At 39.0% G+C, this 14,629-nt stretch overlaps 1 protein-coding gene and 1 long non-coding RNA gene across 12 annotated transcripts in view; both read right to left on the bottom strand.

Annotated features, from left to right (window-relative positions):
• LOC132325338 (uncharacterized) overlaps window positions 1–7,701 on the bottom strand; it is a 62,653-nt gene extending 54,952 nt beyond the window's left edge. For 2 of the 11 annotated variants that reach the window (XR_009485890.1, XR_009485886.1), the window contains exon 1: window positions 7,326–7,701. This is a non-coding gene — a long non-coding RNA (uncharacterized LOC132325338). The remainder of the gene's footprint in view (window positions 1–7,325) is intronic. The other 9 variants (XR_009485888.1, XR_009485884.1, XR_009485885.1 and 6 more) reach the window with 6 other exon arrangements.
• Window positions 7,702–12,360: 4,659 nt separating this feature from the next.
• IBTK (inhibitor of Bruton tyrosine kinase) overlaps window positions 12,361–14,629 on the bottom strand; it is a 54,501-nt gene continuing 52,232 nt past the window's right edge. Inside the window, exon 29 of the mRNA XM_059842549.1 lies at window positions 12,361–13,732. Coding sequence (XP_059698532.1) covers window positions 13,607–13,732 — 126 coding nt within the window. The 3' untranslated portion in view covers window positions 12,361–13,606. The remainder of the gene's footprint in view (window positions 13,733–14,629) is intronic.

Genomic DNA, 14,629 nt, shown 5'->3' with positions numbered 1-14,629 from the left:
GTTTCAGGAACAAATTCTATGGCTGATAACTTTGAGATTTCTCACAGATAGCATTAATGAAACACAATAAGTAAAAAGTAAATGTTAGTCATACCCCTCAAAAAAAAAAAAAAAACAGTAAACCAACAAACAAAAAAAGACAGCAGTGAATGAACAGGAAAACAGAAACCAAAGAGAAAATCAACACTTTTTTTTTTTCCCATGCTAAAGTGTGTACTAAATAGTGCAAATTAAACCTATAATAAGATGAGTCTGGGGACTTTATTATAACCAGCAGATGAAAAGGGGAAAAGATTGAAATTTCACATAGGGAGGAAAAGCCACACCTTCTGAATAAAAAAAAATATATATGGTAACTAAACCTGAAACATCCACTAAAACTAAGACGTAAGAAAAAAATATAAGATTGAATAAAACCAGGTTATTTACAAGTCAGATACAGTATATAAGTGACACATTGCCTTTCACTGACTCCAAAGAGGTAAAAATGCTACGACATTATCAGAGCAATAATCTAGGGTATAAAGCTTCCTAATATTTTCTCAAAAACCTCCAAGTACATCTGCCACCTGAGACAACAAATGGAGTAAGCTTCTACAGGATACTGTCTCAGCACACTGCAGCTTGAGTGTTGATGGGAGCTGGAAGCCAGCTACCACATCCTGAAAAATAAAGCATGAATGAAGAGGCAATCAGCATAGAGCATGAGATCAGCCAGGCAGAGCAGAAATACCACTCCAGGAAAAGGCAGTGAGCTGCTGGATTGCACATCAGCTTCATTATCAAGAGATGGTCAAGACATACTTGGAAAGAACATCTTGAAATGAATGCCTTCTTGACAAGAGCCAGCCAGAACTTTTAAGAGTAGGTAAAAACTAGTAGCAAAGGATACTAGAGGATAATAGCCAATGAGTAGAGGGGGGTTTTTGGGTTTGCTTTTTTTTTTTTCCTTTTTCCACTTAGCTGATTTCTGGGTTGTGGGAGTTTTGGGGTATATTTTTTCATTCTGTTTCATTTTTAATGAAAAATATCACAATTCAAACAGGTACTTCACTAAAGTGACTGAGAGGTAGATAGCTAATTGCTGAGACAATGGCCTTGCTATGTGAAAACACATCCACTGAACAAGAACTTTGACCTCACAATCAAACAGAAAACATCACCATCTCAACTAATGGAGGATTTTAAGGGAGGCACTAGAAAGCCACAAGGAAATAAAGCAGAGGTTTCCAAATGGGCATATTTATTTTTCTGCCAGACTGGCCTTGCCAGAGAGGAATTCCTCTCTGTGCCCATAAATACAAGAAACACAGAGAAAAGCTGAGCCAGGTTAAAAGCACCACTTAAAAGATGAGTGGATCATCAAAAACAAAATGATTGTCCAAAGTCTGAGCCACTGTCAGTGGGAAAGCTATTTCTGAAAAGTCAGAATTGCCAAATTCAGCCCACAACACTGGGTTTAGTGGTCATGGTACTTGCAGAAGTTGAGAGCCAAAGAGAAAATGACAGCTCATAGCACTAGCAGCAGGGTTTAGATTTTAGAGCTACTAGTTCCAGAGAAATTTTTACAGGTCTAAAAAAAAAAAAGGAAAAAAATTGAAAACAAAGGAAAAAAATTAAAAAGAAAAAAAATTAAAAAGGAAAAAAAAAAAAAGGAAAAAAGAAAGCAGAGAAAAGAAAACAGAAGGAGCAAAAAACCCCCAGAAGTATTTTATGAGCAATAAGCTGTGTGGGGCTGAGTTGGTGGCCAGGATTAAACCATGACACAAATTATAAACAAGTCAGCTAATCTACCCTAACAGATGTCCTGATTTTTAAATTTACATCTCAAACAAATATGACAGAGGCAAAAGTGGTGCAATCTCCCTGAACAGGGTGCTATGATCTTACATAAAGAAACTGAAAACAACTTTCAGGACTTCTTACTTGGTGAGAACAACACGTGTGAAAGAAGAAGCAGGACCAGGACACTGCACTCTTGTGTCTCACTCCTACCTCACACAAAAGGGGAGGGAGCCAAAAGAGTCTCTGTGACAATTTATCTGCTTGAAATGCTTTTAGCCACAGGGAATGGAGGTAATTTGGCCCAAAATTTACTCAGCACATTAGGAAGCATTTCCTGCCGTGGAAGTGAATATGTGAAGGCACATGAGAAGGAAATTGGTTCCTGATTTCAGTCAGCTCTCCATCCCCCTCGTCACTGCTTGCCTGCCTGTACCTCCATAGCACTCTCTAGAAGTTACTGTAGCCTCCATGGCATTCATCAAAAGCATAAGATGGTTTAATGAGAAAACAATCCTTGTTTTTTTTTTTTTGGTTTTTTTTTTTTTTAACATTTAAAGCAAGCTTTCTGGTACCATATAGGTAGTACTTGCCATGAAATACCATTATAAAGCCTTAAAACAGCCCTTGGTAATGTTACTACTACAGGACCACGTTTCAGTTATTTTAAAACATAACACATTAAAATAAATATAACCTTGCATTTTTTTCCTCCCTTTCAGCCTGATCCAAAATATGTTAACCTGATAGAAGGAGGCTGGGAGTGTTGCAAAGGCTAAGGCTCAATACATTGCCTCTACAGCTGCAGCTGCACCACCACAGGAGAGCACATGAAGAAGCAGCCATACTTTCTGGAGATATTGAAGGCACAGATACAAGGCAAACTGGTGTCTGATAAAGTCTGGGAAGCCACAAAGGAAATATTCTATGTGTACAGCTCAACACTGAGAGTCCTGTATTACTGTATACATAGGACTCGATGACATTTTCCAGTTCTTTGTCACAGTTGGACTTCACAAAACCTAAGATTTTGTTTCTCTCCCCATGAACTGCTCAGCAAGGTTAAAAGGGATTCAACATCCAGTACTGAAATAATTCATCATTATGCTGTCAGCAGTAGAATCCAAAAGAGATGTTATTGAAAAAGAGAGCAAGAGTAAAAAAGCCAGCTCTTGACTATGTTGGATGTCAGCATATTGCTTCAGAGTCCAAGGCAGCATTACAAACATCCAACTCTGAACACTTCTAATAAGCTAATTAAAGAAATATTACATTCCTATTCATAACATCTTCCTTCTTCCAGAACGGACATTGATTGATGTTCTTAATAAATAAAAGATCATCAACTTTTATTCTATGATAAATCTTTCAAATTGCCATGTGTTTGTACTTTCCTGCTCTACCCACTGCAACTCCTCCAGCTGCTATGAGCTATTAGCAATATTTCAAGAATGAAAACATGGAACTGTTCTCATTCCTTCCCAAATGTCAGAACTGACAAAAATGAAACAGAAAGTGACATTTTCAACAGTTTTTTACCTGATCCCATCATCCTTTCTGAAAATAAGTGTCCAAATAATAGAGTGCACAGCACTCTACTCCTACTTGAGTTAACCTAATTCTTTCTTTGACTGAAGTAGGAAGAGACCTTTTATATGCCAGTCCACAATCCCTAAACATAGTAAATGTCTCTATACTTCTCATTTCTCATCTGTAACTTCACTTGGGGCAGGAGTGGGGGGTGGATGGAGCAATGGATATGACAAAAACCACAAAAACAGCTCCAACAAAAAGGCAGTGAAAAATCCAGTTGCCTAACCCAAACAAATCCTGAACCATACATCATAGTTTAGGTAATATCTGGCCATGATAAGCAGTCCACAATTGTTAACAGGACCATATTAAAAAGCAGAATGTGTAAGTTTATTTCCATACAGCCACATGCCTACAGTTGGGGCAGGTCATGATTCTTGCATGAAAAAACCTTGTGAAGCAGTAGTCTAAAGCAGAGAGGTTTGCAGAGAACTATTTTGCAAAATACATTTCATTTTTCAAAATATTCTTCAGCTTTGTACCCAGAGACACAAAGCTAAAGCAAACAGATTTACAGTCTTTCAGGAGGACCCAGTTAGACTACAACAAAAATAAAAAAGCAGCAATGAGTTTAAATGTGATAAGGCAAAGCATTGATTTTCAGTCCACTACATTGCTCCTTTCAAAGGCATCCACAACAATCCCTGCATTGGCTACATGGGGAGATAAAGCAGCTGTGCTTTTTCCTTGCCTGAAAATAGCTGATGCAAAAATTCTCTTTTCAGATTTCTTTATCTCCAGTATCACCATCTTACCATAGTACCAGTAAGAAGTCCTACCCAAAGTAGATTGCCTGCAATAGTTCATAGATTCATTTCCTTTCCTATTTAAAAAATAAGCTTTAAGAGCTTGCTGGACTTTCATATTTCTGTCCCTGCAGTAAAGTTGCTGAGTACCTGGTCAATGCCTTGCTACAACAACAGAATCACAGTAACAGCAATAAATATATATTATAGTGTTAGACAATTAGTGAGTAATCTGCTTTAAACTATTGTTTGAGGATAATTCTGACCATGCTGACACTCCCTATCAGCAACGCCTTTAAGTAAAGCTGAGACAGACACAGATGTGGGGGAAGGTGGTGAACAGAGAAATCTCCTTTCCCACTAATGAAACAACTGAAACAAGTAAACAAAGACACCACCAGTAAGTGAACTCTGTCAGCTTTTTTCACCTCACATCTCAGTAACACAGAAACATGGAGACAGGGAGGTGGTGAGATCTGAGATGGATACAGCCAGTAAAGATCTCTTTCACCCATCAGTGATGTCTCATCCAAACCAAAGGGAAGGAAAAGGCAAGAAGGTTCACACTCTAAATGGAGAGAAATGGAAACACTCCTGAGCAACTGAAAAGGAGACAGTGGTACTCAGACTAATGGTATTGGTTATATCTTGTATTTTAGAGGTTCCCAGATGAAGGAAGGAATGATGAATCTGATTCCATGTTCTTAGAAGGCAAATTTATTATTTTATGATCTATATTATATTAAAGAATGATATACTAAACTATACAAAAGAATACAAAAAGCATACAGACAGAAGGCTAGAAAGATACTGCTGAAAACTTGTGACTCCTTCCAGAGTCTCAACACAGCTTGGCACTGATTGGCCAATGAGTGAAAACAATTCACATGAAGCCAATGAAACAACCACCTCTTGGTAAGCAATGTCCAAACACATTCCAAAGCAGCAAAACACAGGAGAAACAAATCAGATCATTATTGTTTTCATTTTTCTCTCAGGCTTCTCAGCTTCCCAGGAGCAAAATCCGGAGCGAAGGGATTTTTCCAGAAAATATGACTGCCACAGTTATATTCTACTTAACCTATTCTCCTGGGTCACAGAATATCCTGAATTGGAAGTGACCCACAAGGATCCTCAAATCCAGCTCTTCAATGGCTGATACCAGCCCACAACCTTGGTGTTAATAGCACCATGCTCTAACCCACTGAGCTAATCTCCGCAGTCAAATGGTGTTTGTCCCCAGATTTAGGGCCATTCCACTTCAAAGATCCCACTGTTTGAATGAGGCCCTTGGACAGTCAAAAGGGAAAGCTTGTCCCCTAAATATTCCTAGACAGTACAAAGGCATGTGCATTCAATTTTCCCTTGGTGAGACAATTATTTTGCCAAAAGGGAACCCCAGGCTACAGATGTGGCTGCTGTGATTTCCAACACTGTGTGACAGAAAGGCAGTAGGAGAAATCAGCCTTATGCTGACCTCTGCAAAGCAGGACAAGAGAAAGAGGCTTTAGGCTTCAATTCTTGTTTTGGTACAAACAAAAGCATTTTTTATTATCCAGCCTACAATAAAAATGAGATTAAAAAATCAAATAATAATTCCCACAGAGGTTATAGCAGCATCCAACACACTTGGAAACAAAAGCCAAACGAGGGGTTCACTTTGAGGTTCCCAGGTGATGGGGCAGAGTGCACTGTCAGCACACATGACACCAAACTGGGGAGAGTGACTGATACACCAGAGGCTGTGCTGCCATCCAGAGGGACCTCCACAGGCTGAAAAAATGGGCTGACAGGCACCTCATGAACAACACAGTACTACACAAACAGCTACAGAAAAAAAAATCATTATCAAGATTATGCTGGGGGGGGGGGGGGCGGAATATTTTGTTGTCATATGTTCAAAAGCAAAGAAACAATGAAAGTCCTTGTAACTTGCTCTTCTAACTCCTTTTTGTGTTCAGGCCAAGTTGCTTCAAGTACATCTCAGCAGCTTGGGGGTACATACAGAAATCTGAAGAAGCCTACTGCACAGGCACAGAAACACCCAGGCATTCTGCAAGGTGTTAAAGTGCTAGTAAAGATTTTCTGAGACATTTTGTGCTCTAACAAAAGTTTGCACCAGGTCAGCAGTTAGATTTATTTCTCAACAAGCCTAAAATCTCTGTTGCCATTTGCCACTACAACTGCATATGACATGAGACAGAAGAAAACAGAAAAAATACTGTTTATAAAGCTCTGGGGAGGATGGACTATACCCAAGGTAGGAGCTGCCCTTTGATACACTGGGTGTGCTTCTTGGTTGATTTCTTTGCCTCAGTCCCTTAAGAATCAGCAGGCACCTCCTGTATTAAAGACTGAAAACATCACAGCTATCAGAAGAAAACTATGGAAAAAATTCAAAAAGACAGAGCCATTTTGGAACACCCAGCACTGCATCCACTGTGCCAAGGCTGTGGGCACCACAGTCACCAGGAGAAAGGCACATTTGAGAGCCAGCCCATACTTATGATGCCTCTGATACAGCCAGTTTTATTCTGCTGCACTTTCATAAAGCCTTTTCAGTGCTTAGTGTAAATCTTACTTTATATAGCTCCTTTCAGGGGGAATTTTTTAAATCTCCACCCCTTAATGAACTAAATTTTTTATCATCACAGACTTGTGTTCCAAGTTACACGAGGTTTGAAAGCACTACCCAGGAGAAATTAAATTTAGCTTCAAAACTACATGAACTTGAACATTACTGAAATCAAGGTGGTCATTTTGGGCTCTGAACAATCCAGGTTAATGACTTCTAGGCAGGCAAGACTTTTACATGGAAACATTAATAATATTAGGAATATTTATATTAAGTCCACTCCATTAAAAAACCAAAACATCTCACACACACGTGGTCATCGCCACTTATTGTGGAAGCCTTATAGCTCCTGCTGCAATTGGTGCATTTCTAATAAATGCATTTCAAATAACACTTCACAGAGTAAGCTTGCAGTGCAGAGTAGCACATAAACCTTTCCAACTCCTTGTCCACCAAAGATTTATCAACACTAGACCTTCAGTTATTGTTGCTCATTCTGAAGCTGCAAAGGAGCAGGGAGAAAAGGACTAAGTAAAACCTGGGTTTATCGTTTCTAGGAAAGAAGATGTTGAAAACTAAAAGACGAGAATTAAAAAAGGTAGCTCAAAAAATTTCAGCTTGCAACTTACAATGGGTGTTCAGCAAAATTTCAGCCAAAACCTCACTTTTGATGCCATCAATGAGAAGAGAGAGTGCCCTGGGAGTGGAATTTTCACCTCTTCTTGTGGTGCAAGCCTGTTCTGGCAGCAGATGCACTTATTTCATACAGAGGGTCAGAGAAAGAAAGGAACAAGTCTTGGTTGAAAGGCATTCAGCCTTTCAGCATTTAGCCTACATAACTGATCCCAGAAGAGTTTTAGGTTCCACACGGGACAGTGAAAGAAGGAGAAACTTCCAGATTCTCCTTCAGGACATGACCATAAATGTACTGCTTAGCCTTAGACTAATCAGCTTCCTACTTGTGTGTTGACAGCCACCACCTGGAAGCTGGAAAACAGTCCACGGTTAGTGTGCCTCACAAATACAGTGAGACGTAATTGGTAACATTTGCAAAGCACATAGATAAAGCTCAGATGAAAAGGTTCACTACCACTGAGTACACAGAGATGGAGGGAAGAGATAACACGTTACCTGTATTTGTTGAATGGTGCAATGTAATTCAATTCTACAACCATTAGCAAATACAGCTATGCACACGTGCATGCACACACATTCTCCTTCAGCCCACGTGCTATCAGCTATTTGTGTAACACAAAGATGTGATCCTGGAAACCCTGCTGCACTCACAGCCCAATTCCATCTTTGCAGTATGCATGAACATGGGAGGTGTGTCTTGTAAACATCTTAAAATACACACAATGGGAAAAAGATTTAGATTCTGGACATTTTTCCTCCCTGTTGCAATAGAGTCAGTATAGAGAAGGCCAGGTGAACAAAAATACCTGTATGTGTGTGTAAGGAAAATAGGAAAAAAAACTTTAATACATTCTTTATGCCTTTTTCTTTTTTGCTAACACATCAGTTGTTCCCAGCATTGTGTCACCAAAGGCACAAGCACAGCTCTCATCACCAATTGCTGTGTTGCCATCTATGACATCTGCAGAAATGGTGGGGTCCCCTTCAGAACAAACCTATAACAGTAGATAAAAAATTGGCCTAGAAGCCCAGTCACACTGAGGGCAGTCACAACTGATGAATCATGAAGACTGCAGAGACATGAGCAGGAGGCAGGAGCAAAGAGCTTGTACTCCCTGCACAGCTCCCACGACCTCTCCACCGACAGTACAGGGGCTGCAGCCGTGCTCCCGCAGCAGGTACAGCGGCTGTGCTTACAGCAAAGGGCACCTGGCACCCTCCCAGCCACGTAATCTACAGCACAGGCAGCTATTTCCTTGTAGTCAGGGTCCACTGCCTGGCAAACTTACCTGACATATTCCTACAGAATTACAGGATGGTGAAATGGCTTATCTTCTTTTTCATACATCCTTGATGTAAATGAAAAAAGAAAAAATCCCCCAAGCATACCCAGGCTTTTAACAATTATATTTCCTTCATTATCTGAAAATCTCCTGCATGATTTGGAAGAACTGACCCCAAACATTAGAATTATGTGTTTTAAAACAACTCTGTAGATCTACAAAGAATTCATTTAAATCAAGATCAAGGAGTGTGATGATCAGTCCTAAACCATCACTTGACTCAAACTTTCTTATCTCCCTGGATCAGTTTCCTCCAAGAAAACTGCAGTTGAATATGAACATTGTTCTCCCAGTCCATGAGATTATGAATCCTGTTGAGGGGCCTGATTTTGACTGGGTATTTCCAGTAAAAAGCATTCTCCAAGACGAGCCACACAAAGAAAATGCACTCGGCACAAAGCCAATGCTTTTGACAGACTCATGGTGTTTCCATGAAAACATGAACCAAGGAATTTTTTTCCCCTCTTTGCAAAGGTTGAGACATGGCAATTCAGGCACCTTCACATGCTCTGAATGGAGGTGCAGAAGACCCACCCCAGGCAGGCAACAGAACCTGGAGAGAACTCCCCTGCAGGGTCCCCAGAAGTCACTCCAGGATTGTCATGCTGCCCTCACTTGACTGCCCAAGTCTTTACTGTCTGTGACCACGGCTCAGTCACACACCACCCACCAAGACCCAATTTCATGCTTCAGGCCTGAGCTGAAATCTATATATTGTATAGAAACAGAACACTGTCAGTCACTTGAATCACAGGAAATAAAGCATGCTTTAAATGACACCTTGATAAACCAGAGTGCATTCTTCAAGGCTGAGCTAAAGAGCAGACTTTCAACTATTAGTATTAATTCCTACCAGTCTTTATCTGAAGCCATTGCAAAAGTTCCCTCTTTTCTCATGTTATTCAGGTGACACAAAATAAGGGGATAAAGGACAGAAATATTTTTATCATGCTAAGGAAATAGTATTCTATGTGAGAAATAAAAACAAGCAAAAAAAAAGGAGAAATCAAGATAGAGAATGAAAGAGGAATAGAAATAGAGAAAGAGAAATAGAGAAAGAAAAACAAAAACAGAAAAACAGAACAACAGAAAGAGAAAAACCAAAGAATAGAAAAAGAGGAAAAAATAGAAAAGCAGAAAAGAGAACAGAAGCCAAATTTTTGCTGCTAGAACAATAGACACCTCACCTGAGGAGTATTTTCATCACCACATTCTTCACATGCAGCTTCCTTTCCTCCAAGCAAAGCCTACAAGTGCTGAGGGCTGAAGGTCTAGTGTAATAAAAGTCCATGCAGGTATCTGAAAGCTGCTATAAAAATGCCTTTTTTTTGGTGCCAGAATACACACTGTAGTTCAGAAAGCATTTTATTGGAAAGCAAAAACTTTCTAGGTAGAGTTTGTGTCAGATACCACTCTCTTGAACAAGAAACATCTCACACAAGCCATTAGAGGGACTCCCTAAATTCACAAGAACTTCTCTGCTGCATCATTGCTAAAACCCTTTCATTTCAAACATACATTGTGTGTTGGTGAATTTGTTGGCCTTCTGCAATTAACAAAGCTTTTTTTCTCAAGGTTAGACACCTGAAACACTACAAAAATAGTCCCTTCCCTCTTGGCATTTCTCAGGTGTGCCACATCTAGAGCCTTGACAGGGGGGATTAATTTTGTATGCCTCAACATCTCACTTAACCGTTTTCCAGCACATCAGGCTATAGAGAGAGAAAATCTTTCCCTTCAGTTTAAGTAGCAGGCACTTCAGTGGAGTTTTACAAACTCTTCTTGGAGCAAGAATGGACAGAATACATTCCGAGATCATTTGATACCTTAATTCACAGCTCCTGTTACTAGAATGTGTCTCTGGTGACATCCTGCAAGTCAAGGATTAAAGGCTTAAATTACTTTATTCCAGTGTAAATAATTTACCTTTATATTTAGAATATGATCTCACAAACCAGTGTTCTGCTCTGACTTGTCTTTACATCAGAGCTAACAATTGTTTGGGTAAGGAGGAGAGTTCAGGCTGCCAAGGAGCTGCAGAACATCATTTCAATTGCAGAACAATCAATGAACACAATCAAGTTGAATGCTGTCAAAAGAGCTCAGAGTCTCTTTTTATATTATTTAAAAAAAAAAAAAAAGTAGGGGTGAGCATGGGGACAAAGAAATGGATATATTTTGAACTTCAAAAGTGTTCATTTTAAAACATGCAGCTAAAATATCCTATCACCACCTACAAATGATGCTAACCACAGGGTGAGGGATGGGAAATTCAGTTAAAAAACATACAGCAAGAAGGTATCATCAAGATTTATAACAAAAGCTAAATTAGGAAATTCAGCATTTTTTTTGTCAATGCTGTTCTGTGAAAGGTTGCACAATCAGTCCTAACATGGAAATTCCATTCAACAATACTGTCAGATTAGTCACTAAAACAACCTCTATCCTTGAGGAACAGAAGTAGCAAAGATTCTACAATCAACTGAAGTCTCCCATTTTACTTACATTTTCATTTCACTATACAGCGCAGAAAAGTTATGCATTCCTCAAATGCCTTGACACGGTAACAGCAAGTCCTGAAGGTAGTGCAGTATTATTAAAATTTTAAATTTTTTTTTTCCCCCTCCATCTGAAGGACAAAAATTCACAAGTTTTACTTATCTCTCTGTTTTTTAATAAGTTACTGAAGTTGGGGATAATGAATGATGAAGGAGAAAAGATAAAATGCTTATTCAAGGAAATTGTTTAAGAGGATGGTTCATCTGTCTTTGAGATAAAACAAATACTTCAGTAGAATCCTTTTGTTAAAGTTGTATTTCTTACACTAAATAGCTGCAATACATCTCCTTTAACTTATAAATCTATGTGTGAAATATTCTTTTTTACTGCAAAGTCTGATGTGCTGCATTATGTTCAGTAGAACCTGGGAATTCAACCTTGTTTTGGTGCAAGTTAAAGGAGTTAACAAGCCCAGAAATGACAAAATGTGATTAGAGCTGAATTTGTGTTTGGCATAATGAAAAAAGGCCACAAAGTTTGGCATCTGAACTAGAAAATGAGAGTATTCTGTGACACATTTTAGCCTTAACAAAGCTGTTCAATCACAGCAGTTTAGTGTTCTCAACTCCAGAAGAGTGGTACACTGATCATTCCTCACTTTTGTTTATGAATATTACATATAATCAGTGATGATGCCTAAACAAACTGTGACAATAAAACCAGAACTTGAAAGCAGTCAAGCTCTTTGGCATGGTGGAAACATCAATGCTCTTAAAATTTCAGGAGAAGGAGATTTTCAATGGCATATTTTGGAAAAAAAAAAGCAAACTAGCAAATTTACAATAATTTTATTATTGATAATAAATTAGTTCCCACCTGGAAAGGCCTGCTACTTCTATAGATATTTCTCATATTACATAAGCTTTCTTTTAAATTAGAGGATAGATTCAGAAGGCCCTAAGGCCCTTTAGTGCATCAAGTAAAGCCCTTAATGCAAGTATTACCATCAGTTAAGTGAATGAATTACCAGTAGAATTCGAAACAGAATTAAAACCTACATCTTTCCTGGCCTGTGCAGCTTCAAAATGTCTGCAGTTCTTGCTTCAGACACAAAAAAATACTTAGCAATTACTCTAGTTAACTAAATAAGTGATTATATATAGACAGCACATAAAAGTACACTAACTTTGTATAAATCAAGATTTTATGTTTTATTGTGGTTTTTTTTACAATTTTTGTGAGGGATTTTTTTGGTGTAGCTTGACCTGAAATCATTAAGACATATCTACATCACTTTTTTCAAGATTCTTTTATCACACAGTGATCAATTTTTTACATTCATTTTCTGTAGATCTCTCCATTCCAGTTTTCCAGAGTTCATGAGTACTGACATTACTGAGGAAGCACAAGTTCAAACACATCTATACAAACAAGACAAACGAGACAAAATATTGCAAATAAGGCTACCTTTTTTTTCTTTTTTTTTTATATCTATAAATTTGTTTCAAACAGGCACAGAGAACTTTGGAACACAATACTGAAAGCCATCTATGATAATCTTTGCAGCTCAGGTATTTGCAAATTTCCCAGTCAAGCACTCGCCCATACAGCTTCAAAAACGTATACACTGATCTTTTATTTCCTCAGCACTTCAAGTGAATCTATCCCCGAACACAGTGGCTCTAAAACCATACCATATTTACCAGAGTAAGACTATAGATGGGCTAATTAAGTGGCACCACACCCTCTTGAGCTGTGTGCTTTACTTCAAGACAGAGCTGGCTGCTCCAAGGCAGGGCTCACTCACAGCAGTGACAAACATGCAGGAGCCCAGCACAGGCAATGGCCGGGCACAGCCTGGGGCACAAAAGGGACACGTGCTGGCCACAGCAACCAGAGAACCAGGATATGAACACGTAACTTTAGAAAAACTGCACTGTCAAACTATACTATTACATGAAGTTCAAGCACAAACTTTTTCCCAATATTCCCAATTTGCAAGAAAGGTCTGAAGGACACACCTCCAAACTTTAAAGGTGTTTAATTCTGCACATTCAATTCCACGTTAAATCACAAAATAAACACTCGCTTTTCACCTGTTAATTTAACAAAAAACCCTTACAATTTAAGATTAGCAAATACATTCCCAATCTACAGCCTCATGGACCATTACTAATTGTAGGTGTCATTAAAGAAATGCTGTCAAAACATACATACAATAGATACTGTGGGTAAAGGACACAGTGAACACATTATTTCATTCTCTCTAACAAATACCTAGTGATTATGGGCAGTGTTTTAATGCTGATGATGTTAAAAATTACATGATTCTTATTCTTCCAGTCCTGTATTACTTGTAAGAAGAATTACAATTTCAAAAGTGCACATACAGCCGTGAGAACTGTGTAAGGGAGGACTGTGAAAAGTACAAATTAGTGCTTGTTCCACATAGGTGCTGCTATAGGTCCCTGTGGAGCCCTTTCAACAGTCACAAATTCTTCAGGGTTGTCAAAAGCTTCATAGTGGACTAGTAAGTCTTGAATAGCACACTCCTCAATCTGGAAGGAAAAAAAAGCATGTATGTCAGTGTCAGGTCTACATTTACACCATAGGCATGGTTATGAACTGGCTTTACTGGTCCTGAATGCACCAGACCTCCTAATCAGGAGGGAGTGGTAGATGATACATTCTTCAGACAGCTTGAAGAAACCTCATGTTTTCACGTCCTGCTCCTCGTAGGAAACTTGAGGTACCTTGATATTGGAAAGGCAAGAGAGTTGCCTAAGACACTCTAAGACAGAGAGTTACTCTAAGACACCTCCACATTAGTGAAAAATTCAACACAGGTGATGAAGGAGGTGATCAAGAGAGACATTCTGATGGATCTCATACTCAAAAAAAAAAAAAAAAAAGACTGGTCAGGGATGTGAAGGTTGAGGGCAACCATGGCTGCAATGACAATGAGATGCTGGAGTTCAGGATCCTGGAAGCTGGGAACAAGAGAAATAGCAAACAACTTGGGACTTCAGAAGAGAAGATTATGAAGGCATCTGCATAAAAAATTCCTGGGATTTGGCCCCAGAAAGAAGAAAGGTCCAGGACTGCTGGTTGACTTTAAAGATCACCTCTGCCAAGCTCAAGAACAGGCCATGGCAATGAGCTTCCTAGCCCAATAAGAATGGCAGGAGGACTGCACAGCTGAAAAGAAGAGCTCCTGACAAAACCCAAACAAAAAAGGAAGCATACAAGATGTGGTAGCAGAAAAAAATCACACAGAAAGAAACAGAGACATTGTGTGACCATACAGGACAAAAATTAGGAAAGTCAAAGGCCATCTGTGGTGTAAGCTGGCAAGGAACATGAAGGGCAGCAAAACAGGCTTCTACAGCAGGAAAAAAAAAGGCAACATAGATCTACTACTAATGAAAAAAACATGGAAAAGGCTGGGGACCTTT

This window comes from Haemorhous mexicanus, chromosome 3, assembly GCF_027477595.1.
Source record: "Haemorhous mexicanus isolate bHaeMex1 chromosome 3, bHaeMex1.pri, whole genome shotgun sequence".
Classification (NCBI taxonomy): Eukaryota; Metazoa; Chordata; class Aves; order Passeriformes; family Fringillidae; genus Haemorhous; species Haemorhous mexicanus.
Note: the sequence above shows the minus strand (reverse complement) of the source record. Positions and strands in the feature narration are given on the sequence as shown.